A 27,945-nucleotide genomic window follows, 5' to 3' on the forward strand; every position below is an offset into this window, starting at 1 on the left:
AAGATCTAGTATCTACCTCTTGCTTTCAAATTTCAACAAGCAATGGGAGAGAAAAGAAATAAATACTTCCCTTTGATCACTGTTAAACAATCATGATTTCTTCTAAAAGAAAGCTTGCTATATACCCTAAAGTTTTTGTTGAACTAAAGAATAAAGAAGTGAAAATAATTGGTACCATATCCCACACAAACTTTTGTTTTGTTAAGTAATTAACCTTTTCTTTACCCTTTCATAATGAATGTTCATAACCCTCTTTCTTGCTTGAAAGAGTTTTCTTTTGAGAGTAGACTCCAATAAGCTAATTAGGTTAATTCTAATATGCAAATTAAGATCCAAAAAGATTGAATTCAGTTTGATTTGTTCAATTTCAATTTTAATCCTTATTTAGTCTGATTTATACGGTTATTTCAATTTTATGATACAATTCGATTGATTTGGTTATTTCTTTTGATTAAATGCTTAACCCTGATGCCTATACAACTTAATTACTTGTCATGATGAATGGTTTCAGTTTTAATCATCACAGTTTATCCGATTATTTTAATTTTAAGATATAATTCAATTAATTCAATTATTTCTTTTTATAAAAGTTTGATTGAATGCTTAACCCTAATACATATTCAACTTAATTACCTTAATTACATGCCATGGTGAATGATTTTGATTTTAATAAGTATTTAATTTGGTTTATCCGATTACTTCAATTTTAAGATATAATTCGATTAGTTCGATTATTTTTATAAAAAAAATTCAATTAATTCGATTCTTAAAATTTTGAAATCGAATTGAGGAATGCTTAACCCTAGTGTCTATACAACTTGATTATCTTAATTAGTACATGTCATGATGATAATATTCTTTTATTTTGACTAAGATATGTAAAGTATTATATATATTTAATGTAAAAAGAGGTAAATGATCAAGTCAGAAACCATAAGCAAGTAGATCCGCGGAATAATGATAAATCACAACAGAAAAGCCCGTTTCTTTCTAATCATATCTTAATTTACTTATTTAATTAATAATTATAACATTAATTATTAATTAATTAATTAATTTTTTTTCTTCTTTTGACTTGTGAGCCCCACATAATTAGCCTGTAGAATTGGTCTCTACCTTCTTGAATAAGCTCGTTTTTATTTCCTATAATCTACCTTACCATCTTCTTTATTTACCAATCTATCCTTAATTTTTTTCCCTACATTATTTAATAAATACTTAATTATTGGTATCTAAATTTGTAATTTATCGAATAAATGAGATAAACCCGAAATGCAATAATTCATCACGGTTCTTGTTATAAACTTATATTAATATGTCTATTTATAAATTTGAAGTGTTTTGATATTATTTTTTATCATATACGAAATGTATTGATAATCAAAATTAAATTCACACGATTACTTTGTAAAAACGAACATACATATATTTCATCTCAACATAAAAAATTTTCACATGATATGATATCACGAGAAACATCTCTAAATTTTTAATTTATTGAATAAACAAGATGAACCCTAAATGAAATATTATATGGTTTATATATCATGATTATCCGACGATCTGTATTTAAGAAGATTTATACTCTCAAAAGACAAAAAATAATATCCAACTTTGTGCCACTCTAGAGTTTCATTTGGCCGGCTTGTGTAATTGGAAATCTAAATTTAACACATTGGAAATTCCGAAATTAATATTTTAAAATTACCCCTTTTATTTTAAAAAATTAATTAATTAATTAATTTTATGGGGTTTTGAGTGTATTTTTGTACTTATAAACAAAGGTCAATTATGTAAATTTAATTAGTCCAAGCTGTTGGAATCAAAATCGATAATCAAGGAAATTATAATGCCTTAATTCTCTGTGACTCAGTATAAAATCTAGCTGTAAAGATAATTAATTCTTTTATAACAATTATAAATTCATTTATATAATTGAAAAAATAAATAAAAAATATTTTTCTATAGTAATCATATGTAAGGTGAATTGTTTTTTCTTTATATAAAGTTACCAAGTTGCAGTTGTGGATAGTTGAATTGAAGTTCCAAAGACATAAGACAGTAAGCCCTGCAGAGCCAGTTTGTGTTGTTCTCTCCTTTAAAAGCATCATGTCTGTCAGGTTTTACTACTTCTTCTCTTCTTCTTTGAGATAAATCTTGATGTCCTTTCTTTTAATAACATGAAAGTGAGACATAACAAGACCAGCTACCTACTGAGTTCTCATGGAGTACTCTCTCTACTTCCTGTTGCTGCTGCTGCTGCTGTCAGCTTGCAACTTGAAAACTGAAACAGCTTTGGGTTGGTAAGTTGAATGAAATCTTTGTCTGTTGGCGGTTTGGTTTTTTGTTATCTTTATCATGAGTTTTTTTTATTATTTTATTTTCAAAAGGGTTGCCTCTTTTGTGGAGATATTTTAGTTTTGAATTCTGGGTTCTTATCCTTTCTTTCTGTTTTCCTATTGGATTTCTTAAACCATGAGAAAAGTCCGGTTTTTGAGTTGTAGATGACTTGGGACTCTTTCAAAAAAAAAAGAAAAAAAAGTTTAATGCTTGGAACTAAGTTCAAGTTCTCTCACTTCCTCAATATTTCTGGTTGGTTTTATACTTTGTAGACTTCCAAATTCTATAATATTCTCTCTATGGAAAAAAATTATTGTGTTTTTATGATATGATCTGTTTACCATGTTTGGTTGCTTGGAAAATATAAATTTTTTAATTTTAAATGTGATTTTTTTTCATTCTTTTTTTGTTTCCAGATTTAGGATAAAAAGTCCTTTTCTAGGCTTCTAGGATGCTTTGCAGCTTTATTCTAGGTGGTCTTACCCAGATTTAATTTCTTTAAATATTTAGTAATTGTGCAAGGCTTTTTCTGGTTTTCTTTTTCTTTTTACACCTTAGATTTCCAGAAATAGTACCCTTTTCTCATTAGCCTCTGACATGGAAAATAGGAAGACAAAAACCTAGATTTTTTTGCTAGGTTTGGTTTCATCTTTAGGGGTATTTATATGTGTTTTCCTGCTGGTTTACTGGATCTGCAATTTTCACTTTTTCTCATAGATTCTATACTTTTGACTTGAAATAGTCTCTCTCTCTTCCTCTTACTGTATTGTTCTATAATTCTTTTTACAGGTATACATTCTTTTTTGGTAGTGCTTTATTTTCCATCAGTAGGGGTTAGATTGGATACCATAGCTGTGGCTTGGGATGCACTTCTTTTTCTTTGTCTGTTCCCTTGGTAAGCACTAACAATATGTTTTTTTTTTTTTTTTTTGCCTTTTTATCTTCAGTGATTAAACAGATAAATTCGATGCAAGATGGAATTTTCTGACTGTACAAGAGTTTTGTTCAATAGAATCTGGAAACTTGAACCTGAGAATGCCGCAAAGGTTATAGGGATTCTTCTTTTGCAAGGCTATGGTGACCAAGAGATGGTTCAGTTGGCTATGTGTCCTGATATGGTTATCCAGGAAGTAATTTACAAAGCCAAGGCTGAACTGCAACAGCTACCTCTTAAATCAGGGTCACCTCCTATATCCCCTTCCATGAACTCGGCCCCTGGTTCAGAATTCCCCTCACAGTTCACTTCCTTTTCACCACCTGTCTCCTCCAGGCCCTTTTTGTCTCCCAGGAGCTTCCAGGTCACATCTCCATATTGGGAGCAACAACTAGCTGCAAAGCATAACTCTGATTTTATGCCGTCGGCTTACTTGGATTCTGTATCTGAACTGCAAAGTCAATCTCAGTTGCTGAGCCTGGAGGAGCAGATAGAGTCTTTAAACTTAGGAAATGGTGGATTTTCAAATGATTATTGTTATTCAGATGCTGTATTGGGTAATCTTGGTGTGAGAACAGAACGTCGGCATCAAAACCTGCCTGACTTTCCAGTTAAGACTTGTCATTATTTCAACAAAGGTTACTGTAAGCATGGAAGTAATTGTAGGTACTTCCATGGCCAAGTCTCGGACAACTTCCCTCATATGTTTGGTAATAATTCAATGGATGCTGTTAATGAAGATCCCTTTATCTCGCTTGAGAACTTAGAGCTGGAAATTGTAGAGCTCCTGAAATCAAGGAGAGGGGAGCCTGTTTCAATTGCATCTCTCCCTTTGTTATATTATGAGAAATACGGTAAGGTTCTTCAGGCAGATGGTTATCTCACTGAAAGCCAGAGGCATGGCAAAGCAGGCTACAGTTTGACAAAGCTTCTTGCTAGATTGAAAAATAGTATTCGAGTAATTGACAGGTATGATTTATGAATTATGATCTTCTATATAAGAGATTAACCTTGAGGATTCAACTGACTGACTCTTCTGTGATTGAGTCACAGACCTCATGGACAGCATTCAGTCATTTTGGCTGAAGATGCACCCAAGTATATGGAAAATCGAAATGATAGAAGTGATCCAGGTCCAATTGTTAGTGGATCGCGTCAGATATATCTTACATTCCCAGCTGAGAGCACTTTTACTGAAGATGATGTCTCCAACTATTTCAGGTAACATGATCTTGAAGCTTTTTGCATGCTTATTTGCAGTTATATAATCAGTATCCCCAAGGTTTCTTATTTTTCTTGTTCTTAATTGCAGCAATTATGGACAAGTTGAAGATGTAAGGATTCCCTGCCAACAGAAACGGATGTTTGGGTTTGTAACCTTTGTCAGTGCAGATACTGTGAAGATGATTTTGGCCAAAGGAAATCCACATTATGTCTGTGGAGCTCGTGTTCTTGTGAAACCTTACAGGGAAAAGTCAAAGCTGGTTGACAGGTAAATAAAATTATTTCTCGTTTTCCATTTCCACATTTGGAAATCCATGAATGGAATGCAGAATATGATAACTCCATTGTTAAATTATGTGGTTTCTTAATCATGTTGCAGTATGGTTTTGTCATAGCTTTGGACTCTCATTTTTTCATGGCACTTATTCCAAAAGTTAGACTTCTTTTTCTGCTTTCTGAAACATTAATCAGCAAATTCTATAGGCTTTCTAGCTTGTTTTCTTCTTCCGTACTTTCGAGTCCCATGTTAAGGTTTGGTTTTCATGCAGGAAGTACCAGGACAGAATTGAGTCTCCAATGTACTATTCTCCGCACTATATAGACATGGAACCTGAGCTTCATTCAAGTAAGTAGCCTCTTTTTATAACCTTGTTTGTCAGAATTAAGGTCCATAGCTACATAAAACATATGCTAGCTTGGGCCTTCATTCTGGTCTGGCAAAAGCCATCAAGGTTTCTTCAATGGAAACTTAAGGTGGACACTTCAAATCAATTTGTATCCTTTTATATTTTCGTGATGTTTAATCTTGTCGCTTGTGAAATAAGTTGGTACTCATCTGATGTATGTTTTTCTCAGTTCCAAGAGGATATGCAATGTCTAGGTTGTTCAGGAAGCAGTTTATAGAAGATCCAGAACAAATCTTTGAACTCGAGAGGAGGCGCCCATTGGAGATGCATATGACACAGAAGTCTCAGGCTCATCAGTCCTACTTTGGCTACTCCATGGATGGGTTGAAAGTCTCAGAAGGTCTCTAACCTTTTTATCTTTTGTGCGTATCCTTTAACTTTTCTCTCCTCGTTACTTCTCTCCCTTAATTGCTTTCTTTTTCCACCATGCAGATCAACTCAACTTCCCCTCAACAGAATTCAATTATCTGATGGAAGCTTTCAACACCAGCGCTGCATCCGATGAAAAAATCAAGCGCTTAGAGACCAACACTGACCAGGAGAGGTAACTCATATTGTATAACCTGAAACTACAGATTTTCTTCCTCTTATCCAACTTGGGCTCTAATGATTGTTTCTGATGTTCATGTATTCTGCAGTGAAGGACTTAATCTCCCAGATAGCCCTTTTGCTTCTCCTATAGCAAGTGGCATTTCCACAGTCATTTAGGCTCAGCAACACACAGAATAGAGTTAGTACTGGCTCAAAGATTGACATGGCCAAAACTTATACATAAAAGAATCCCATTTTAGTTTCTTTTTTCTTCCCCTACTTGTTTGTTAATCAAAGTATCCTGAAAGTACATACTATCCAAAGAAATCGTGAACGAAGGATCTCCCCTCTGTTACTTGATTTTGAAGTGGCAAAGCAAGAAGATAATGATACATAGAAGTATATAAGAAGGTTCTACACTTTTTTGATGTTAAATCACAGGAAGAAGGCAAGAGGTATGGATCTTTAGAAGAGGATGTAATATAGGTCTCTTTAGGTGATCAATAGAAATCTCTGTAGCACTGAGCAATAGCATTGAAATAACTTTAACCAAAGGGTAGATCTATTTAGCAAATTTATACCAAGTTTATCTCTGGTTTCATCCTGTTTCACTTCATACATAATATCATCTTCATCTATATCAGATCTGTTGGTGTCAAACATTGCAGTCTTTGCCTTAGTTTGATTACTGATAATTGTCACAGAGGACTTGATCTCTCAATCTCAAGAAGTATACTGCTTCTTTCCAAGCAGATAAAAAAGTTTCGTCCTATCTATTGTTGCCGGCTTTTAATGGCCTAAGAATTGATGCAACCACCATTGATGGCTAAAGATGAGAAGGGAACTGTGACATTGATGCTCTCAACTGCTTAAAATAAATTCATCCTTTCCCTCTCAAATTTTTCTTGTGACTTTCAAACTGGCTTTTACTGTTTCCAAGCCTGTCATTGGAGGGAAGAAACTTACAAAATTTGACTTGGTTTTGCAATGGCCGAGGGAGTCAACTGACACTCCCTAGGAGATGGAGAAATCATGGAACATTGTGTTCCTATGCCAGCTCCTCAGAGGTCCAACAGACAAACTTTATTTGTCACTAAACCAACCCACATCTCATCCCCATATTCAACCCCTTTTCGATCATTCATGCACGACACGTGTTATCTTAACATATAATTAATAACAAGATCCTGGAAGCATGTCACAGACAAAAATGATCAACAGAAGCAAGGATAGGATTTCAGAAAATGGGTTTCAATCCAATTTCTGACACCTCTCAGAATTGCTGTTCCTGTTCATAAGTGACACCCAGGGAAGATACATCAAAGGGTTCCTCTTGTATATTTGTATACGTGGTGTGTGCATATGTTACATGTCATGAGATCATTATTTTTTTAAAAAAAATTTAATTTAATAAAATATGTAATATTTATATTTATAAATTTTTTTAAATCTTTTATTTTGATCGATGTGAGATTAAAATATATTATATACTTGTGTGACATTTTTTTTATCTAATTTGGTGACTTTTTTGTCTCCTCATCCAATCTAACGATATTCTCATCACGGTCGATCACCTTACTTACCTCTCTTTTGGAAGTGCTTGATGTGAGTCAAGTCTAAATCGAGCCAATTCTAATACCACTTTGTCACAAGATCATTATTCTTTCTCTAAATTTGTGTGATATTTTTCTCATCCAATTCGGTGAGGTTTTAATCACCATCAATTACGTTTCTTTATTTTTTTTAAGTATTTGATGTGGGTTAAATTTAAATCAAATCTATTCTGATATCACTTTATCACGAAATCATTATTTTTTTTTCTAAAAAACTAACTTAATAAAATATGTAACGCTCATAGTTCTAAACATTTTAAAATCTCTTTACCTACTCAACGTGAAAGATTGAAATATAGTACCTAATTTTGAAGCATTAAGCGTGACATTGCGCATCTAGTTTGTTGATTCCATCTTTGGGATGGAAAAGGAGATTTCAGGCTGACTTACACCACTTTGGGTGTGTGAGGGGTGTCTAAGACCGCAAGACAAGGTGCCTAAGCTGTCAGCCCGTGACAAGTGCTGAGATTTGCCATAAATATGAATTAACTAGGTAAAAAGATGGAGAGCAATAGATTCTGAAAAGACAAACCAGCATTGTTGAGGTTTGTCTCATTCACCATCTTCTTCTGTTTAGCAGCACAATTTTGTGAGGTTGACACCCCACTTGGTGGGTCCTTGTAATAATATTTCCTAACCCAAACTGGACCTAGATGAATACATCTGCAAATCTCTGTCTCTAGAAACAGGATTTAACTCCGCAATTCACGCGAAAATAATTACCTCTAGACAAGGCTGGTGAGAAAGACTTTACAACCAGAGGCATTGCTCATGCTTCAGCACTCTGCAGGTCCCATCAACCATCAATCCATTAGCAGATGTGTTTGACATAATCTCTTATCTGCTTGACATTCTAACTATATCTAAATGTGATTATCTTTCTTTGTGTCATGTTAGAGAGAAAGCAAGACCATACCCTGATTTCTAATGAATATTTCCTACCACCATTCTTGAGAAGATAATTCATATACAGTTAGTTTTAATAATCATTTCTTGGTTTGGTTTCTGCAAAAAAATGGAGGAAAGAAGCTGAAAGGTAAGAAGAAAACAGTTGTATGAATTTGCAGTGTACTTTAACTAATGAACCACTTTCCGAATCCAACCTGGTTTACCCACATCAGGCTGAAATACATAAAGGAGATCGATTCAATGATACATGTTACAAGGAAGTAAGAAAAGAAAATGAATCTTAAAAGATTTCAGTAGGGAAAAAATGATTGATATGTATGTTTTACAGGATGCTGATACAATTACCTCATTCACTCATCCCATCATAGTGGAGTACGGGGATAGATGTTTGCAATAAGAAGAGCACAGGGGGGGGGGGGGGGGGTGGGGTGAGGAAATGGCAAGTGTACTGTTATCATTCATAAAATGTAATAGAAAGTAAAAAGGAAAATCTGTAGTAGTATCAATTGTATAACTGCAACTTGTTCTCTTGATTACAGTCAGGATGTCAACCTGCATTGATACCAACATATCATGAGAAGCATAAAGTGATAGCCAAAAGTGTACAAAGGATAGTATGACAGACAAAATAACATCTCCATTATGATTTCAGCATACCATAAGAATTACAGCTGACAAGAATTTACACTACCAGATAATGGAGGAATAAACACATTGCTTATAGATATATCTAGAATAAAGACAATACAATGCATGAGGAGGAAGGCATCATAATTTTACTGAGAAGAATTCTTTCTAAATGGAGTACAAATTATAACTAGTTCTGTTAAGGGCAAACTACGCATGCTATATATTTGAATTCTCTTTCTATTTGACAGAATCAATAGTGTTGGATTGTTTCTATTTTATAAGCAACTGACCTTAAATTTACAGGGTTCTCCTCGAGGTCACTTTCATTTTCAGTCACCAGAAGTTAGTAAAGTACTCTCATCTACATGCCTTGGACCAAGAGTGTTATTGTCATATGCCTATGCAACAGTGAAGCAACGGCTGCAGAGATTTTACAGTGTAAACTCTGTCACAAAACCATGCTAAACAAGCCAATCAATTGATTTAAAGTTACCGGGATACCAGATCTAGCTTACCAAAGGCTTGTTGAACTTATAATCTGAATTTCACTTCAAAACCTCCTAAATAATTTCAGGAAAAACTAGCATATTAGACTTCTTGAACCATATGAAGAGACCAATCCGTAGCTCTGATTCCCATGTTAGTGAAGTAGACAGAATTTCAGGTCAACCTCGCTTTCAGATTTCCCACAAACCCCTTCAGCAGTATGGCATATGTAGTCAGAGCATCATTCCAAAACCTCTGAGTAGTTTCAGAGAACTAGGATATTAGATTGCTTGAAGTTGATTAGAGACCAATCTGGTACAGGAATTCCATTACTAGTAAAGGACTCTTTTGAAGCATTTTATCAATGCTTTTCATATTTCTTTGCGAACTCCTTGAGTAGCAACCTCTGACGAAATGCCAAATATTTATCTAAACTAGTTCCAGCCCACTGCTGGCAAAAGCATTCATCAGTTGGAACCAATGAACCGAGAGGAAATGGCCCCTTTGGAGCCTTCTTTAGGGAAACCAAGAACTGGTGGCGGGGTCGAATTCTCTGATCCAATGATAAGCTCAAGTACATAGGATATTTAGTCAAGGAGTGCACCTCATTATTAAGCTCATTGACCAAGTACATGTATTTAGGCTTTAGATTGTCTTCCAGAGACAGAGATAACACCTAGAAACAAATTCAAGATGTTAGAGAAAAAAGAATTTTCTGTGTTTTCATGCACTTACAAGAAAGTGAACTAACCTGTGTAAGACTAGTCAAGACTTTTAAGATATCAGAATTACGCATCCCAATGCTTCTTAGGAAATTTATCCTGGGCAGTAATCCGCCATCAATGCTGTAATGAAGAAGCTGGGGATGTTTTCTTACCATCTTCACAATACTATCTCTGGGTGCTCCTAACTCCTTTGAGAGAAACATATAGCGAGTATTCCATGATATGTCAATCCGTTGAACTAGAATCTGAGGGCTCAGCTGCACAACTTTACCTAAATCATTTTCTTTAATACCAACCTCCTCAATCAAGTATCTCACTGTGGGTTTTAATGAATTTTCAACACTATATGAAAACAGAGAAGGTGCAGAAGCAATTATCTGCCCTATTCTGGAATTTGGAATCCCCAGACCCATTAAAAAAGCAACATGGGACTTCAAGTTGTTCTCCACAGTGTATTCTAGAATCTGTGGTTGTCTCAAAAGTATTCTTCTAATGTCTCTCTGCTTCACACCTACACTCAACAAGTAGTCCAACCTTTCCTGAGCAGAACACACATTGATTTGGAGAGAAGGCATGTGTCTCTCATACATTTGGATAAAATGTGATTCTTTAAGCCCAAAAGTACGTAGGTAATTGAGAAGAGGGAACCATTTTTCATCGAAATCAATTTCATCTGCCAGCCGTTGATATCTGTTTTCTCCAGATGTCTTCAACACCAGCTGCAATGAAAGAAAACATATAAAGCCCCTTTTACACCATTGGTACAGGTAATATCAAAATTTGATAGGTTTTCTTACCTTTCCTCCTCCATCTTTACAAAAGGAACCAACTTCCTTCATTTGGTTAGGAGCATAATAAAAATTTCCTATACTGCTCTTCTTCAGAACATTATTACCATTTCTGACATCAATTCTGTCTTCAGCAACAATAAGACCTTGTCTCAATTTCAATCCTTTCGATCCCTGGCGTTGCTCATGCGGTCTTTGGTTCCCTGCACAAACAAATGAATCTTCTTTGTTAAACTCCTCTAAAGACTTTGTCAAATGTTGTGACAAGCTCGCAAGCATACCTTCTTTAGCGCTTCCCTTCTGTGATTTAAATTTCTTGCCATTAACATTGAATTCATGAGTTTCAGCAAAGTCATCCTGAAATGAAAACATCCATAGTTACAACCAGTAAACATAAGCTCAATTGTTCAACTACTAAAACCAAAGCACAAAATGCTTGCTAGTCAACAATTATCTTAATATCAAGGTAAATACAGTAAACAGAAACTGATGGGTCATTTTCTACAATACTAAAAAGCTCTTGTTTTTATTACAAAGATTGCATCTTGAACAACCAATTATACATCTTTCTAACTATAGTTTCTACCCAAACATATAATCTTCAGCAATTAAACATATAAGCAAGAAAAAGTGACTGTAGAGGAAACTTACATTCATCAACCAATCATCTCCAGCCATGTCATCGTCTTCATCAAATTCTTCATCTTCTTCCCCCTCCTCGTCCTCCTCAGTATCATAAGGATTAATCGTTTGACCGTACCTTGACTTCTTATTAGACTTGAGAATTTTGGGATTAGAGTGAGTTGACAATAGCACCAAGAACTTCCCTCTCTTGAGGCTTCCTCCACTGCTCAAAGCAAAACCCGAATTCAAAGAAGAAGAGGGAGAAGGAGAAGGAGAAGGAGAAGAAGGGAAGAGAATTGAACTGAAATGATTCAAATTGTGAAGAGACACAGCTGCCATTTTTAGGATAAAGAGAAAGACAAGAAAATACTGAAAAACCCCAGAAAAGCGAAGGGAGTATATACTGGAAAAACTTTATCTTGTAGCTATGGCTGTCGATGAGAGCTGAGGTTTTACTGGGGTTTTTAGTCAGACGAGATTTTTTTTTTGTTCCAAACGCTCAAGAGTGCTGTCGTTTTATGTGGTTATAAACTTGGCGCGGACGTGGCCCAACTAAAACTGATCGTTACGATTTTCCTTCCTGCTTTAACAACCAGAGGCTATAATGAATCCTATCACTCCGCCATGGAAGCTTCACTTTGTGCTTCTCTTCCACTCAAGCTACCCCTTATCTCAACACCCACAGTCACAAAGTACCCAAATCCGACTGTCAAGTTCACTTGCAACAGAACATGCAAAACTTTGACGGGAAAAAATCAATGGCTGATGACAACCAAGGTTTCTGCTGCTTCCATTCATGATGTTTCAGCCGTAGCTGATCCTGCCCGTGTCGATATTACATGGCAAATTGTTGTTGGAGCTATAGGTTAGCTTATGTCTACCTATGTTGCATGATGTTGATTTACTACTGTTTAATGTAATGTTTGTTGTTTATTGTTTTTGCAGCTGGGGTTACCCCTTTCATTGTTGCAGGGATTGAATTCAGCAAAAGAATTGTAAGTGAAACAATTTTAAGCATTCTTTATTTGACTAATAACAAGTTTGAACCTTATGAAGTTTACTGTTTAATGTATGTATGTATGTCATAAATGCTTTGGAAGTTTTTGTCTGTCTGTGCAGGCATATGATTTGATTTTTTGTTTTGGTTGATTTTATTGATTGTAGATCGCACAAAGAAGATGTGAAGAATGTGGGGGCTCAGGCCTTGTTTTCAGGGACAATGATTATTTCAAATGCCCTGGATGTGGTATGCCTTCTTAATTGGCTATTTTAATTGCTTTCTTGGTGTTGGAAAGCAATCCTGTCAACTGATTTGTCAATCTTGCGCCTCATTCTATTCTCTGCTGGCAGGTGGGTTTCTTCCATGGCAGTCATGGAAAAGATTCTTCACTGGTTAAAGCTCCTTTGAATTCATCTCTCAGTGTTACAAGATTGCCAATAGGCTATTGTTCAGTTTTCAGGCATGTTGTAGAATCTGTGTGTAAAGAGGTTGAAAACTTGAAAGCCAAGTGATTTCAACTGGTACAAGGAGGAAAAGCTGTAAAAACATTCCTGCATATCAACTCTTGTAAGATATATGATTTCAGGTTAATGTGCTTCAGTTTTAAAGTGTAACTGGCTAGCAGCAAGAGGAGAATTACTTTCTCTTTGCATTATCTGACACTTGCTAAACATAGTTTAGGAATGAACCAAATCAATAATCTGTTTTCTGGCAGACATGTTTCTTTTCAGCCGTTTAGCTAACATCTAAATAGATGGTTTTGGATTCAATTGGTTAACAAAATAGTGTCTAGTTTGTTATCTCTTGTCAAGTTCTTCCAGGTCGGAAATCGAATACCATAATTTGATCACAATTCTCATGTTCAGGAAGCTTTAACATCAGCAATTTGTGTATGTGCAGATGAGAAGACTGAATCAGATTACTCCAGTTTCAAAAGAATTAAATTTAGATTCAGATTGTGCATGCTTGAACTCAAATCTGCAGACAATAAGAAATGAGGAGAAATGTTTCATCAGAGAATTTGAAAATATGGTTTGATTGAAAACTACCACTTCACCTTTACCGTCTCAGTAGATTTTTTTTTTTTTGAAAGGTAATATTTATTAATCACAAGAGATCTCGCAAGAGGAGATTACAAAAGACACTTCAAGAATACCATGCAAAAGAGTAACAGATTACAAAAAAAGAGATCTGCTACTTCCAGCATTGAGGTACAAAGCATGACAAACAGAGGATAAAGTGAGAAATTATTTTCAAAAGAAAAGACATAGGGGTAGTTGAAGGTTAACCAAAATAATAAAACCTTTGCAACGGAGGAATAGTTCATGTACTCTCCCCCTGTTGGTTTTGAACCTGAGATATTTTCCAATGCCTAATTTCAGAAAAGTGAAGACCCCCTAGTCTAGTCCATGTTCAAAGTTTTCTGGTCTTCCTGTTCTTCCATATTTCGCCAGTCTCCTTCCATGGATATCATAAATATCATAACAATGACTGCAACAATGCTTACCCTTGCCCCATTGAATCTGTCATCCCTTTTGTCCCTGTTGAATCATGCACATTTAACCTTCTCTCCAGCTCATATCTTGACTTTCCAGTGCAAGCATTCTAGGCCAGTTCCATAGCAAGTTTCACCATATTCACTGTACCGACAACTCTCTTATCTCTTTTTCGAGCAAATATATAATTCCGACAGACCTGACAATTTTATATACGTCATTCTACACGTAAACCACCCATTATTATGATTTAACAAAATTCCTTTACAAATACACTTAGTTAGGTTGCATTTATTAGTCAACTTCCTCATATAATTAAACACATGACTTTGAACCCAAAGAAATCAACACCAAAGACCAAACTTTTGCTTAATCCTCTTTGGTTTTTTGCTGGCACCAAAAGTCTCGTAAAATGATTCCCTTTGAAAATCAATCACCCTTAAGGAAGAATCCAAGTAGACTTTGGTAGAAGGATGTTCTGTTTTTGGGCTATCTGTCTAGGTGTAGACAGTGCAGAAAGGTTTGACTTACTATATATATATATATATATATTTTGATATAACCATGTGAAAAATGATTTCCTGTATAAATTTGATTGGCTGAATATATTTTGATTTGGATGACAATTCCTTCTCATAATAAAGGTTTGAAGATTGCGGCATTGACTTTTGGGTATAAGGACCATGCTGCTTGATGCTGGAGCTATAGTTTCGAAGTGGAAGACTTTTTATCTTAACACTGCAGGAACAGTACATCTTTTATTGCATTTAAATAAATTCTTAAATTTTGATTTATATTCAAATAAATTCTTAATTTTAATAAAAAGTTTGACCATCGGATTCAATATTGATTGATATTTTTACTCATATAATATATGAGCTAATTAAACTATCGTAATTAATTGACTAAATACATCAATTATCACGTGATGTGAACATAAATCATAATATTTTGATAACAAAATATAAATAAATTGAAAACATTGCATCAATGTGACATAAAGCTGATGGAAATTCTCAAACATTGAATACCATCTATATTAAACAATCATATCTGACTAGCCAGGGGGAAAACACTGAGCAAATTTGAAAGGAGTTCAACAACTTTTGCTTACTGATGCAGCCTTTCCAAAAAGCCTTCTGTTTTTTGGACATTGACATAACAAAAGAGCCCAAGTTTGCAAAGACTACTACTCATCAGGACAAAGGATGGAAAGACAGAATTTAGTTAAAACAGGTTTGGAAACAAAACACAACACAACGCGGCTTATCTTTGGAGGTCGGCAAAAGAAAAAAACATGGGGTTACATCAAAAAGTCAACCTTCCTAGTCTGTTTTCGTGTCTGATGCATACTATAACCAATTTGGTTCTCAGCATAGAAGAATAACATAGTACTTCATTTGATAGCATAGAAAACCAACTGATGACAGCATAGAAAACCAACTGATGACACACCTTGCTATTATTCTATGCAGAGGTTAAAGCTTTAGGTTAGTTTTTATGTTAGTTGTGGAGTTAGTATAGTGTTGCACTCTTGCTTTTAATTAAGATTCCAAAAGGATTTAAAAAGCAAGGAGAGGTAGGTTATGTTATAATTCTCCCATGTCCTAGATTCCCTTCTGCATGTGCATAAGTAGTCAAAGGTAACTTATCCTTTTGGACCTCACATGGAAATTTGGGTTGGATTCTAAAATGGGGTTTACCTTAAAAAAATTATGAACCTGTTACCTGATGAGATTATAGGGTATGGCTGCTTTCCATTGTTTGACTTTTTTTTTTCCATTGTTTAACTTAATTATTCTCCCCTTCTTAAATTATGATGGAAATTTCTTGTTATTATCCCTTACATGGAGAAATGCAAGTTAAGATTGATAATCTAAGAAGGTACACTGTACACTTTAAGCATATGACAATTTGATGGAGACTGGAGAGGAAGGCAAGGAGGAACCTCTCTCTTGTTCTATTACAGTGGGCTTAAACCGTGTGGGTCCTTTTTCTTGCATGTTGGAAGGGTCTATCCTTACCCCTTTTTTTTACCTCAAAACGAGTCCTGTTTCTCCTTTTATTTCATCAGTCAACTTTCCAAAAAGTGTCCCCCGAGAGAACAACAATGAGACTGAAATACCCTTGTCCCCATTCCAGCTAAAAAGTTTTCTTCATTGGCCATTTTGAGTTTTTGACAGTTTACTTGAATTACTTAAAAAGACTTCAATGACTATGAAAAGAGTAACATCTGCACAGAAAACTGATGCATGCATGTAATTTTCTTTATATGCATTCATCAGTTTTTTTGTGTAAGGGTAGGTAGAACACATGGTAATAGCGTCAAACTGCTTCATCCCATCTCATTGTCGTCACATTTGAAAAGTAAGAACTGGTTTTAAATCCTTGAAATGTGTATCATGAAATGCATGATAATCAATGTAATCATTTGTATTCATGAATGATTACTGGTGTAATCTAATGGCACATGTTTTTCAATTGTTTTCTTTGTAGATATAGTAGCTCTCTTGGTATATTTCACATAATTTATTGATTTAAAAAACCTCAGATAGACAAAATAATCTAGCTTTGAATATGGTAATGTTAGCTCCAAGGTCTTAAGTCTCTGCTAGACGTACGGTACATGGTACATATGACTCACACCTAAAAGAAGAAAATTGCAGAAGACTTTGACATTGTCAAATATGGTGTTCATGATTTGACCATAATTTGAAGACTCTAAGCTAATATTCCAATAGAAAAGAATAACTTTTTCAAATATATACTTAATTAAATGTTGATTATCTCACCTAATCAACCAAAGAGATAAGGCTAATGGGTCATAATATTTTATTATACCATAATAGTTTATGGTGTAATAATATATGTTTGGTGCAGACTTTGTTGGTTGAGAGGGTCTTTTGGTCTTTTTAAATATTACAAAATGGGAGATACAGATATATCCCACAAAGAAAGAGACAATGAGATTGAATTTGAAGATGCTTGGATGACATTTAATCGATGTCTTAGGTAAGGATCACGCATTACTTTCTGTCATTTTGTCAGTGGCAGTTATGTAATATTCATGATGGAGAATGTCATTTGTTGATGAAGCTTTGTTATAAAGTGAAGGTTGATACACCGTGCAGGTTGGGAACCATGTTCTTGCAGTTTTAGATTCTCTGAAAAATCTTTGAAAGCCAAAACTGAGCACCAAAAACTCTGAGGTTGGAAGGGGGGATCCAAGAAGGTATGGGAAAAAGAAATTCTTAGTTGTGTTTTATATTGAAACTGACAAGGGTCTTTGCTATATTCATGTCATATGTTGGAAGTTCTTTGGTGATTTTGTTTTATAATTTGTTGGCTTTGTTCTGGGAGTTTTTGGCTTCTTCTATATGATGAAAATGATGCGTTTCAGGTCTGAAATGAGTTTTTTTTGGTGATAAAATGATGGTGGTGATGAAGAGGTAGCTTTTTCAGCTGAATTTTCATGCCAAGTTTCTGTCTTTTTTGAGCTTATATATAGGATGTGAATATGTGTTGGTGAAGGTAAAACCTTTATGCTCAGGCTTATTAGAAACGATTTGAAAGTAATTGGCTTTTCTTCTTTCATCCCTGCTTTCATTTGTTTTATCAAAGATTTGATTATGGCTCTACAGAATCATGTCTGAGCTTGTCCTTGAAATCTCTCTCTCTCCCTGTCAGGAAAATGTAAAAGTGAAAGAAATTCTATAGCTTGATCCTATATGATAAATCTCTGCTTGCTTTGTCGTTTATTGCAGCAAAATTTGTTGTTAGGAATATCAGAAAAAAGTTTTCCTTCTTTATGTTCATTGTTTCTATCCCCCATTCAAAAGGCAAAAAGGTTTGCATCCCTATGTTAGCAGAGAACTGGTCGAAAACGGGTTCTGCAAAACTTTTACAGGCCTAGCTTGGTTGCATCTATGATGATTTCTGTCTTTCAATGAATAAACTGCTTGTTTCATTAAAGCTCCTATGTTAAGCTTTTTTTTCCTGTTTAAATGCTTACTGATAGTTTGTCTTTCGTGCTATTTTAATGGCAAGAGAACACGTCTCGGCAAAATACATGTAAAGGAAACATATTATGTTTAATGCTAAAGCATATTTTATCTAAAGATTTCCTGTGGTTTGAACTCAAAGTGGATACTATTATCATTTATAGCCTTTACTATTTTGGTGGAAGATTTTTATATATATGGCACTATGCCTACCCTGCCTACCCATAAGTTACCTATCTTCCAGTCATAAAATCTCCCGCACTAACTATGTTAGGTTTTGGCTGCTTAAAAGTTAAATTGCTTTTGTCATTAAAGCAATGTCTTTGGTCATCTTGTTAAGCTTTTCAACTATGTTCTATATTTACTCTAGGACAGAGAACTTTTACTGTTGTCCATCTTAATCATGGCATGCATGCTAGATTATTAGCAGATTTAGGGTCTTCCAGGTTGTGTGGTGATGTGCTTGATGGTTGTCATCACCATTGGTCAGATTCTTTTAGGAAGATTCAATATGCTTTCTATGTTCCTTCCCATTTACTTTTTCATTTTTTGCCGCCTTTCCTTTTTTTCTTGTCTGATGTTGCAAAACAACCATCGATGCTTTTACAAGCCTTTCCACATTTACCATGAACAGAAGTATAAAGGAGGAGATAAAAGGCATGTGAAATAAAAAGAGAGGAAAGTGGGGGTGGGGTGGAGTAGGAACTATAGAGGTCTTGGGTGTGAGTTGTTTCCATGACACCCTACCCTATTACCTCAGTGATCTATGATTCTGCTGGTATAAATGAAAAGATGGCATATTTTAGATAAATTATTATCTGCTTTTTCCATCATAAAATACACCTTAAATTTTTGTCAAACCTGCTATGCAGAATACATCATCTCATTGATATGTTATCCATACCAGGGAGCAGGGTTCTGGAAAATGGCAGGATGATGTAACTTATTCGTGACAAAGAAGCTGTCAGTTGAATTCTAAGGCATTTTATCAGAAAAGTTTTCCAGTGTTTCTACCTGCTGTTGTGTGTCAATTGGTAGCATTAAATCAGAGAAATTTGTCCAATGCAAACATCTGAGAAACATAAAATTTCTGGTAAGTACTTTGACCAGCCAGTGCAAGAGCTGGAGTCCCATTGTTGGCCTCCTAACCGGAGTTTGGATCACTACCAGTCATGCTCTGATGATGGTGGCAATGGTCTGCAATATTCAGTTCAAAATTTGGAACAGTACTGCACCCTTGAATCATCGTCTAGTATGCAGAACTCTTCTTCTACAGCCAGTTTCTCACCCAGTGGAAGTCCTGTTTCACAGCCTAACTCGCAGTCTTACCTGTCAGACGTGCATCATTCCCCAGATAATACATGTAGTTCTCCAGTAAGTGGTTCTTGTGTAACAGACAATGAGCATGACTTGAGGCACATGATAAGACAATTGGAAACTGCTATGCTAGGAACTGATTCAGATAATTTTGACATTCATGCTATCAACGCTTCTGGTGGAGCCACTCAAATTTCCATAGAAGAAGAGAGGTGGAAGTACATGATGGAGATGATTGCCAGAGGGGACCTTAAAGAACTGCTTTGTGCTTGTGCCAAAGCTATAGACAATAACGATATGCATATGGCTGACTGGTTGATGACACAATTACGCCAAATGGTGTCAGTTTCAGGTGAACCAATACAACGTTTAGGAGCCTACATGTTGGAAGGGCTTGTTGCAAGGTTGGCCTCTTCAGGAAGTTCTATCTACAAAGCCCTAAGATGCAAAGAGCCTGCTAGTACTGAATTGCTTTCATACATGCACATACTCTATGAAATCTGTCCATACTTCAAGTTTGGGTATATGTCAGCAAACGGGGCAATTGCTGAAGCCTTGAAAGACGAAAGCAGAGTGCATATAATTGACTTTCAGATTGCACAAGGAGCCCAATGGTTGACCCTAATCCATGCCCTAGCTGCTAGGCCAGGAGGACCTCCAAGCATTCGTATTACAGGCATTGATGATCCTACATCAGCTTATGCAAGAGGAGGAGGACTTGAAATAGTGGGGCAGAGACTACACAAGCTTGCTGAGTCGTGTAAGGTACCCTTTGAGTTCCATTCTGCTGCTATTTCTGGTACTGAGGTTCAACTTGAAAACCTTGGAATTCAACCTGGTGAAGCTATTGCTGTAAATTTTGCCATGACATTGCACCATATGCCGGATGAAAGTGTGGGCACTCAAAATCATCGGGACAGGTTGTTGAGGTTGGCAAAGAGTTTGTCTCCAAAGGTGGTGACTCTTGTTGAGCAAGAAGCCAATACAAATACTGCCCCATTCTTTCCCCGATTCTATGAAACAATGAATCATTATTTGGCAATCTTTGAATCAATTGATGGTACTCTGCCAAGGGAACACAAGGAGCGGATCAATGTTGAACAACACTGTCTGGCCCGGGAGATTGTCAACATTATAGCTTGTGAGGGATCTGAGAGAGTAGAACGCCATGAGCTTTTGGGCAAGTGGAGATCAAGGTTTATTATGGCTGGCTTTACACCCAGTCCATTAAGCTCATTCGTCAATGCTACCATCAAAACTCTGCTGCAAAGCTACTGTGATAAATATACACTTGAAGAGAAAGATGGAGTTCTTTATCTTGGCTGGATGAATCGAGCTATAATCACTTCTTGCGCATGGAGGTGCTAACCAAACAGCATTTTGTTGTTATTATTGTGTCAACCTAATAGAACCTTTATCCGAAATACGTTACGTTTCCTTTCTTTTTGGCATACATAACAGATAACTATGAAAATCAGCCCTTTATTTGATAAGAATATCCATCCAGGGATGCGATGAGCAAGGCCTTTGTACAACTGAAAGTGATTAATACTAGTTGTTTACTGTTTTTGTTGCAGTCTGTCTTGCATACGCGTTTTCACACATAATTATTCTTCATTTTTAGTTTGTCGTATGCCTTTTGTGGGAATGAAAGATGGGGTGCTGGCCCATTTGGGTCAATTTGGCAGAAAATGTTCACATTTCAGTTGAAAACTATGAGAAAGCAAGGAAGTACAGCACAAGGGTTTTGTACAATCAAATATTCCAAGTTGGACTGTGGCCCTTCACGTCCAATCGAATCACACTCTTCATACACACCATCAATGGTATTGGAAATCCTCCCAGCGATCACCCTGCAAACTATCACAGCCCTCTTCAAGTTCTTCAGCTTGAAAGAAACCATGCCGTCACTCACTTCCTCACTGCTAGTACTCAATCTAATCCCATTGTTCCTGGTGAATTCCATGTCGAATCTAGAATGGATTATCCTGCAAGCTCGACAACTGGGATCTTTACAAAGCTCAGACACTTGCTTCAGCTTCCTGCTGCAGCAGGCCATTGTGGTGCCATAGAACAGTAACAGCTCGTTGCCATCCACCACGCTTCTTGGATGTCTCTTGTGTTGCTCGTAGGCTTTTCTCATAACCTTTTCTCTGTACTCCTCAAAGCTTTCTAGAGCATCCATTGAGCTCTTCACTCTTAGCACCCTTTTGATCTTCCATGGTGGCTTTGAGGGGTCCACTGATGCTCTTTTAAAGATCAACTCAATGATGTTTCTTGATGGATCACCAATGCTGAGCTCTGTTAAAAACATACCAGGATTAGCTTCAATTGCATGCAGGAATATACAAAATCCCATGACATGGGACAAATCAATTGGACCATAACCTACATACATGATGGTGACTGCTTGGTAGCTTTAAGGAAGTATTTTTCTTTTTCCCTTTTTCAGGCCTTAACTTGAAATTATCCCTGACACAAAAATTAGGAATCATTTTTATCATATTGTACACCAAAGGGTCCATCTTGCCTTTTTTTCCTTAGCCATAAATTACTAGCATACAAAATTCATAATACTTCTTTAACCTTTTCCATATTTGCTTTTCCCTATTTCTTTGGCAGTAACTGCAAGCAATTAGAGTGTTATTTCTGCTACACAAGATTTACCACATTATCATTATAATCCTGGTTCTTTTGATGTCTGAACTGCAGGCAGTAGAGTTGTAGAGGAACTGAGGTACTGAAAAAATATTATATCTTGACTATGGAAAACTGAATCTTTCTCTTTACAACAGTTAAAAGTTACAAACTAACCATTTCCATTAAGCTTTGGTGAAACTCTTACACCTACTATGAACTTTTCAAGATAGCAGAAAAACCTTCGAAGACTTAAACTAAAGATTGGAAGCCTTAGCAAGAACATATGTGTGAAGGAAATGCGGTACAAATACTTACCATGAAACTGTGTTTTAGGATAGTTTGGCCTGAAAAGGGCTTCGCAAAATGGATTTCGAAGTTGATGAACAAGCTCCTTCTCCAAGCTCTCATGTCTAGAATCACAAGCCTTTCGCCTACAGTAGTTTTCTGCCCGGCTAACCACATCAGTCAGCTTGCATACGCAGTTAACATTCTCCTTCAAAGACACCCAAGCTGCCTGCATTTCTCTCTTTAGTCTTTCCCTGACTTGGATTTCTTTCCAAGTTGTGAACTTAGCAGGGAAGGGAGAGACACTTTTGAAACTTGACAGAATGCAGTGATCTTGCAGAATCCTACACTGGCAAAGTTATAGCATATGATGATGGTATGTTATCATTGTCAATGACAAAACTATAGCTTTCAGTTCTAAATTTGTCCTGAGATGGTAAAATTTTGTAGGTTCGAGTGGAGATATGGGCCACAACGTGGCATACTTCTACAATCCCTGCCGAAGCAAAGACAAACTGGTGAATTTAAAGGGTTTTGGATTCTATCAACAGTGCATTTATAATGTCTACCCTACTCAAAATTAGAACCCAAATGTTGCATAACCTTCAGGATATACCACAAGCCAACGGTGGGAAAGAAACATGAGTTTCATTCTTCAACAAATCCTTTCCTGATACTGATTTAGGTAGATTTTCACCACTTTTTATCCTGATACTGAAGGGCAAGCAATAACTAGAAACATCTGTTCAGTCCAAAATAGACCTATCCCTTTGGCCAAGCTACCAACTTGCTGACTTGAATTTGAATCAGAGCATGAAATTTACCTATGTAAGGAAAAAGAATATATCATTAAGACAAAGATTAACAGATTCCAAGATGTGAGAACCTGATATGTTTTTGTTATAAGATGTTCTTTCCTAGTTGGTTCACAATTCACATGCACCAATAACCTAATAGCTGTTAATGGATTCCCCAACAAGAGATATTATAGCTTGTTTTGTCCTTCGTATTCCAGTAAAGAAAATAAGCTGTCTGCAATTGCATCTCACCCTGGAATCAACAATCAGGACATGCAATTTCCACCTTCTTGGTCTTGGATTCTTCACGCGTTCGGTCAATCATTTCGTCGTCTCAAGCTCTCAAACAATCCACTAGCAATCATTTTTGTTAGATAATATATGAGAATCATCCATCAAAATCTGAGAGGCAATGGTCAAGAAAAATACAGGTATACACTGTACTAATCACAAGTTCTCTAAGAAGTCAAAGACAACATAGAACACATAATTTCTTACAAATTCCATTTCAAGAACTTGGTTTACAACACTTTCCTGTAAGAAAATAATACTTGTATCAGTTCAACTTTTGTACAAACTCCAAAGTTGATACAAACAGTGATTGGCAACAGAAGGCAGTTTGTAGTCCAGTTAACAAGATCAGCTCAGATAGTAAAACTAATATATATATGAAGAACAATCCATATTTTTAAAATACAATTCTAACTTCTTTTCTTTTACCAGCCAAAAAGATGGAAAAAAGAAATCCTGTCCATTGGTTTATTTCTTGTCACCTTCACTGTTAACCGATTTAAGGACCCGTTAGTATTCTTCCCATGCTCTGTGGATATGCATAAGAATGATTTAGGGGTAGAATCTCAACACCACGACCTTCACTTGGATTTTCTCTGGATCCATACTGAGTCCTGCCACCATTTAAAACACCATAATATGTTGTTATTGGAGCTGCTTGAATTAATTTGAAACTAGAACCACCAGTCTGTGCGTGGGTTTGCACTAGTTCAGAATGCAATTGCTGATGTTCATTCGAACTGTTTTCGGGAGCAGAACTAATCCCAACACCAAGATCAAGGCTAATGGCATCGTTTTCTTCTGATCTAATCCTTGACGGCCCATTTACAGCTACAGGCCCTGCTGTATCATGACTACTGGTCCTTGCAGTAGGTACATCGTGATTGTGTTTTCCCTCATATGTGGTTATAACAGCTTTCGGATCATGAGATGCCCTCTCCACGTGTTTTCTAACAGGGCAACCGGCATTTGTGCACTTATAATAACTCCTACATAAAAAGTAAGCAGAAAATAAAATATTATAAATGCTGTCCTATCTAATTTATGACAAAGCACAAAAGTCCACATGCTTACAATGGAATTCTATGCCCACCAATATAATGTTTAAGAAGCTATATATTGAAACAGATGAGCATATTAAAAAATAGGACTTGTCCTTATGACATTCTATCATCATTGATTTAATGATATGTACCTAGGATTAGGATTTCCTCTCACTACTTTTTGCCCATATTTGCGCCATCGATACCCATCATCCAGTATATCAACCTCACTCAGAGTCTGAACAACAACACGTGGTTCCCGGATTGGCTTCACCACAGGAGTGATATCAACCCCACCATCCATTTTCCTGCTCATATTTTGATAGTATCACTAAGCAAGCAGAGTAAACAACAGAGGAAAAAACTAAAGCCACTATCGAACAATAACAATACCTTCGCTTTGAGAATGGATCATCATCATCAACCTCATCTATGTTATCATCATTAGCTGTGACAGGAGATAGATCTGCAGTACTATTTGGCTCAATACTATGAGCCATCTGGCCATACATGCTGGATGACTTGTCTAAAATGGGGAAAAAGAAAAGATTAATTCAAAAGTGAAAAAGCACCCAACATTGAAAACTCAATGTGTAGTTTTTCCCTTACCATCTCTACCGGTGAAAGATGAAACCTTGTCAGATCTTTCTTCTTGACCAGGCATGATATTACCAGAAGAATATCGGCGGCTAGGTTGAGGTTTAGGATGATCATGTGTACCTTTGTATATTATCTCTGTAATCTGTCCATCATGAGATCGCTCAAACAGCTTTTTCACTTCACAATTAGGATGCGTACATTTGTAATAACTGCGTGGAAATTCACTTCCTTTCACTTGTTTCTGTCCATATTTTCTCCAGTTGTATCCATCATCAGATGGCACTGATGGGCCACCTGATCTATGATCAGACTGCCCTGCCTGAATCCCACTATTTGGGTTCCCTATCTGGTTTAATTCGTCTACATCAACTTCAGCAGTAGCACTAGCCATAGAAGTAGCTGTATGAACAGGTACTGAGAGACTCAACTCATTTGAGGAGCCTGCCATTTCACTCTTAACTGAAGAAGATGAATTGAATGATATAGTCTGGTATTGACCCTGGATCTGCAGAGACTGTTCACTTCTCTGATGGTTTAAATCTGCAGGAGCCTTGAATAAGCAAAAACCTTTAGATAACTATACCTTTCAAGGAGCAGAATATAATGAACTTAGATAAGGATGTCAGTATTGAATAATTTAGAGAGAGAGGAGAAAACAGGTTGCTAATTTTAGGTGTCCTTATGAGGTCCTCCGGCATGATGCCTCTACTGGTTTCCTAATACATCAGTTGCCTATAGCAGGGTTTATGGCAAAGTCAAAATTAAGGCAGAAGAGCATTTGAGGAAATCAGGATTCTAGGTTATCACCTAATCATATACCTATTGCTATAGTGAAACATAAATAATTGTAATTAACACTAGCTCCAGGAAGCAAAGGAAACAAAAATAAAAACTATTATTTAAATTTCAGCCTCAAAACATTCATTAACATTTAGCAGGAAATTACCATATTTGATCGAGGATGGGGTCTAAACTCAAAGCAGCTAGAATTTCTTTCATCGAAAGTATTAGAACACACGGGAGCAGCCGAATATGTACTAGAAGCAACAGAGGCGTGCACTGCTTGAGGCTTGATGAGAGAACCAGTAGTTGGTGAAGGCTCTGCCTGGAAGAACAAGAAGCATAACAACTATTACTCAGTATAGTGCTACAAAACTGCTCAGCTTCTGTTCACCCACAAGCAAGCAGGTAAGCTTCCAGCTACTACTCTCATCAGCAATTCAGCATAAATAAGTACTTAAAGTTCAAACTCATCTAGTGATCTAAGATTAAACAAACTAATCCTAGCAGCTTTTTTAATGCCAAAAAGAACTTAAAATAAAGGGGGGAAAAGACAAAGATTCCAGAACAAACCAACTAAAGGTGAGTTAAAGCAAAATCCATTCAATAAATGTTCATGTACTTCCAGTTAACCCTACGCTTGATGTGGAAAACAAGTTCCGCAAAACCTCCCACTCAACTCCTTACGCTTCACCACCCGTATCTATTTTGCAAATTCAACTCTATGTGATGTCATATCCTTCATCAAATCACAGGCAATTAGGTCTCTGCCCTTCACCTTGACCCACGTACTTTCTATTTTCCACCAATTCATTTCATTGCCTCCTTGCACCACACACTTAAACAAACATCCATCCTTTGATCTAAATCAAACAAATGCCTTTAAAGAAGCATCAATCCATTGATCCACTCCACCTCACCACCAGCATCTATTCTTTATTCTACATTACACATATGGGAAAGTTCTCGAGTATGTCCTCACCGTTAAAACAAGGACAGAAACCAAAATATAAAAAGCCACAATTCCCACAACCAAAAGGGGAAGATTCATTATGTGAAAAAACAACATAGGCATTATAAAAATAAATCAAAACTATAAAAGGATTCAATCTAAATTTTTATACTTACAACACGTTAAATAAAATTAAAAAGGCTTATTCCTCCTTCCACAATATACAAATCCATGGACACTAAGGAGCCGTATTTCATAATTTATTTAATAATTGCAATAATAAAGCATCAGAATCTTTTTTTCTTTAAGGCCCCCAACATCATGAACCACTTCACATATAAAATCTAAGCATTTTGAACAAGAACCAATAAAAATGAAAAAAAAAAAGCAAACAAATATAGTAACCCATTAATTTTTTTTCCCCTTAAGCATCTCTTCAGCTGAAAATTAAATCGAAATTACCTCATTCACAAACCTAGCCAACCAATCCTTAAAAAAAGAACGGGAAAAGAAAAGGAAAAAATTCCCCACTAAAAGCTACTTTGAAAAAATAAAAATCAAAACTTTGAATCTCACATTGCTTAATTCCTCACTTACTTAAAAAAATCTTGGGTTTTTTCTTAAAGAAGAAAAGAATTCAAATTTTCAAAAAGTAGCCAACTTTCCTCTACTTTCTCAGGAAACAAACAGAACCCAAAACCGATCCAACCCCCCAAAAAATAAATATCAACTCTAACCTTGACATCTGAAAGAAGAACTGGAGACTCCAAGAAAGAAGAAGGACTAAGCCCAGGTGGGATCGTAATACAAGCCGACCTTGAGATCGGTAGCTTAGCCGGAGCCACCAGCTTGTACCGAGCTCCACCTGAACCACCTGACCCCGATGGATCACACGTGGCCTGCACGTGTTGAGTAGCAGCAGCAGCTGAAGAAGCTAATATTTGTTCCTCCATTACCATTAACGAAAGAAAAAAAAAAAGGACCAGACAAGTGAGGAGAAGAGGGTCAAAATGAAGTTGATTCTTAGTTGTCTGTAAGAAAAAGGAGGCATGGGGTATCTTAGTAAATTCAATTGTAATTTTTCCTTTTTTTTTCTTTTTTTTATTTGTTGGGTTTGTCTTAAAATTAAATTAAAAATTGTTGGAAGTGAGTTTAGTGTGTTGGAGAAGGTTGTCAGAAGAGAGGGACAGAGTTTGACTTGTTACATTGGATCTGGGTCTGAGGGTTGTGTCATAGCCTTGCCTTATCACTTT

General features: G+C 36.1%; 5 protein-coding genes and 1 pseudogene across 6 annotated transcripts; 3 read left to right on the plus strand and 3 right to left on the minus strand.

Moving 5' to 3' along the window:
* The first annotated feature begins 2,022 nt into the window (after positions 1-2,022).
* On the plus strand, positions 2,023-6,375 carry LOC18593366 (zinc finger CCCH domain-containing protein 18-like). The gene is made up of 8 exons (XM_007020542.3): positions 2,023-2,303; positions 3,288-4,243; positions 4,328-4,495; positions 4,587-4,766; positions 5,047-5,123; positions 5,354-5,524; positions 5,617-5,728; positions 5,823-6,375. Exons 2-8 carry the CDS (start codon positions 3,315-3,317, stop codon positions 5,890-5,892), a joined length of 1,707 nt encoding a protein of 568 aa, XP_007020604.3. The 5' UTR covers positions 2,023-2,303; positions 3,288-3,314; the 3' UTR covers positions 5,893-6,375.
* A 2,150-nt stretch (positions 6,376-8,525) lies between these two features.
* On the minus strand, positions 8,526-11,940 carry LOC18593367 (Mitochondrial transcription termination factor family protein). The gene is made up of 7 exons (XM_007020545.3): positions 11,518-11,940; positions 11,148-11,223; positions 10,876-11,069; positions 10,105-10,797; positions 9,383-10,029; positions 9,158-9,287; positions 8,526-8,789 (listed from the first exon to the last, which is right to left on the minus strand). The coding sequence occupies exons 1-5, from the start codon at positions 11,827-11,829 to the stop codon at positions 9,715-9,717; spliced, it is 1,590 nt and encodes a 529-aa protein (XP_007020607.3). The 5' UTR covers positions 11,830-11,940; the 3' UTR covers positions 8,526-8,789; positions 9,158-9,287; positions 9,383-9,714.
* Positions 11,941-12,069: 129 nt separating this feature from the next.
* LOC18593368 (uncharacterized) lies at positions 12,070-13,204 on the plus strand. The gene is made up of 4 exons (XM_007020548.3): positions 12,070-12,355; positions 12,436-12,485; positions 12,655-12,736; positions 12,841-13,204. Exons 1-4 carry the CDS (start codon positions 12,115-12,117, stop codon positions 12,885-12,887), a joined length of 420 nt encoding a protein of 139 aa, XP_007020610.3. The 5' UTR covers positions 12,070-12,114; the 3' UTR covers positions 12,888-13,204.
* A 3,879-nt stretch (positions 13,205-17,083) lies between these two features.
* Positions 17,084-20,880, plus strand: LOC18593369 (scarecrow-like transcription factor PAT1 pseudogene; annotated as a pseudogene). The gene is made up of 2 exons (XR_016027376.1): positions 17,084-17,218; positions 18,895-20,880. The product of XR_016027376.1 is annotated as a scarecrow-like transcription factor PAT1 pseudogene (transcript).
* Positions 20,881-20,984: 104 nt separating this feature from the next.
* Positions 20,985-23,430, minus strand: LOC18593370 (uncharacterized). The gene is made up of 3 exons (XM_007020557.3): positions 23,279-23,430; positions 22,260-23,053; positions 20,985-21,605 (listed from the first exon to the last, which is right to left on the minus strand). Exons 2-3 carry the CDS (start codon positions 22,462-22,464, stop codon positions 21,007-21,009), a joined length of 804 nt encoding a protein of 267 aa, XP_007020619.2. The 5' UTR covers positions 22,465-23,053; positions 23,279-23,430; the 3' UTR covers positions 20,985-21,006.
* Positions 23,431-23,506: 76 nt separating this feature from the next.
* On the minus strand, positions 23,507-27,708 carry WRKY20 (WRKY family transcription factor family protein). The gene is made up of 6 exons (XM_007020558.3): positions 27,430-27,708; positions 25,907-26,065; positions 24,970-25,510; positions 24,754-24,886; positions 24,513-24,668; positions 23,507-24,306 (listed from the first exon to the last, which is right to left on the minus strand). The coding sequence occupies exons 1-6, from the start codon at positions 27,649-27,651 to the stop codon at positions 23,817-23,819; spliced, it is 1,701 nt and encodes a 566-aa protein (XP_007020620.2). The 5' UTR covers positions 27,652-27,708; the 3' UTR covers positions 23,507-23,816.
* Between the last annotated feature and the right edge of the window lie 237 nt (positions 27,709-27,945).

This window comes from Theobroma cacao, chromosome 7, assembly GCF_053813885.1.
Source record: "Theobroma cacao isolate CCN51 chromosome 7, ASM5381388v1, whole genome shotgun sequence".
NCBI classification, from domain to species: Eukaryota; Viridiplantae; Streptophyta; class Magnoliopsida; order Malvales; family Malvaceae; genus Theobroma; species Theobroma cacao.

Bases quoted from the DNA above. Each gene is read 5' to 3' on its own strand.
- LOC18593370 (XM_007020557.3), bottom strand. From the start codon at position 22,464: ATGCAGGCAGCTTGGGTGTCTTTGAAGGAGAATGTTAACTGCGTATGC. The intron at 21,606-22,259 runs GTAAGTATTTGT...TGTTTTTAACAG, and splicing joins TCCTAAAACACAGTTTCATG to AGCTCAGCATTGGTGATCCA.
- LOC18593366 (XM_007020542.3), top strand. From the start codon at position 3,315: ATGGAATTTTCTGACTGTACAAGAGTTTTGTTCAATAGAATCTGGAAA. The intron at 4,767-5,046 runs GTAAATAAAATT...GTTTTCATGCAG, and splicing joins AAGTCAAAGCTGGTTGACAG to GAAGTACCAGGACAGAATTG. The intron at 5,124-5,353 runs GTAAGTAGCCTC...TGTTTTTCTCAG, and splicing joins GGAACCTGAGCTTCATTCAA to TTCCAAGAGGATATGCAATG.
- WRKY20 (XM_007020558.3), bottom strand. From the start codon at position 27,651: ATGGTAATGGAGGAACAAATATTAGCTTCTTCAGCTGCTGCTGCTACT. The intron at 25,511-25,906 runs GTAATTTCCTGC...TGCTTATTCAAG, and splicing joins CCCATCCTCGATCAAATATG to GCTCCTGCAGATTTAAACCA. The intron at 24,307-24,512 runs GTACATATCATT...CTTTTTATGTAG, and splicing joins AGAGGAAATCCTAATCCTAG to GAGTTATTATAAGTGCACAA.
- LOC18593367 (XM_007020545.3), bottom strand. From the start codon at position 11,829: ATGGCAGCTGTGTCTCTTCACAATTTGAATCATTTCAGTTCAATTCTC. The intron at 11,070-11,147 runs GTATGCTTGCGA...TTGTTTGTGCAG, and splicing joins GAAGGGAAGCGCTAAAGAAG to GGAACCAAAGACCGCATGAG. The intron at 10,798-10,875 runs GTAAGAAAACCT...CTTTCATTGCAG, and splicing joins GTAAAGATGGAGGAGGAAAG to CTGGTGTTGAAGACATCTGG.
- LOC18593368 (XM_007020548.3), top strand. From the start codon at position 12,115: ATGGAAGCTTCACTTTGTGCTTCTCTTCCACTCAAGCTACCCCTTATC. The intron at 12,486-12,654 runs GTAAGTGAAACA...TATTGATTGTAG, and splicing joins TTGAATTCAGCAAAAGAATT to ATCGCACAAAGAAGATGTGA. The intron at 12,737-12,840 runs GTATGCCTTCTT...CTCTGCTGGCAG, and splicing joins TTTCAAATGCCCTGGATGTG to GTGGGTTTCTTCCATGGCAG.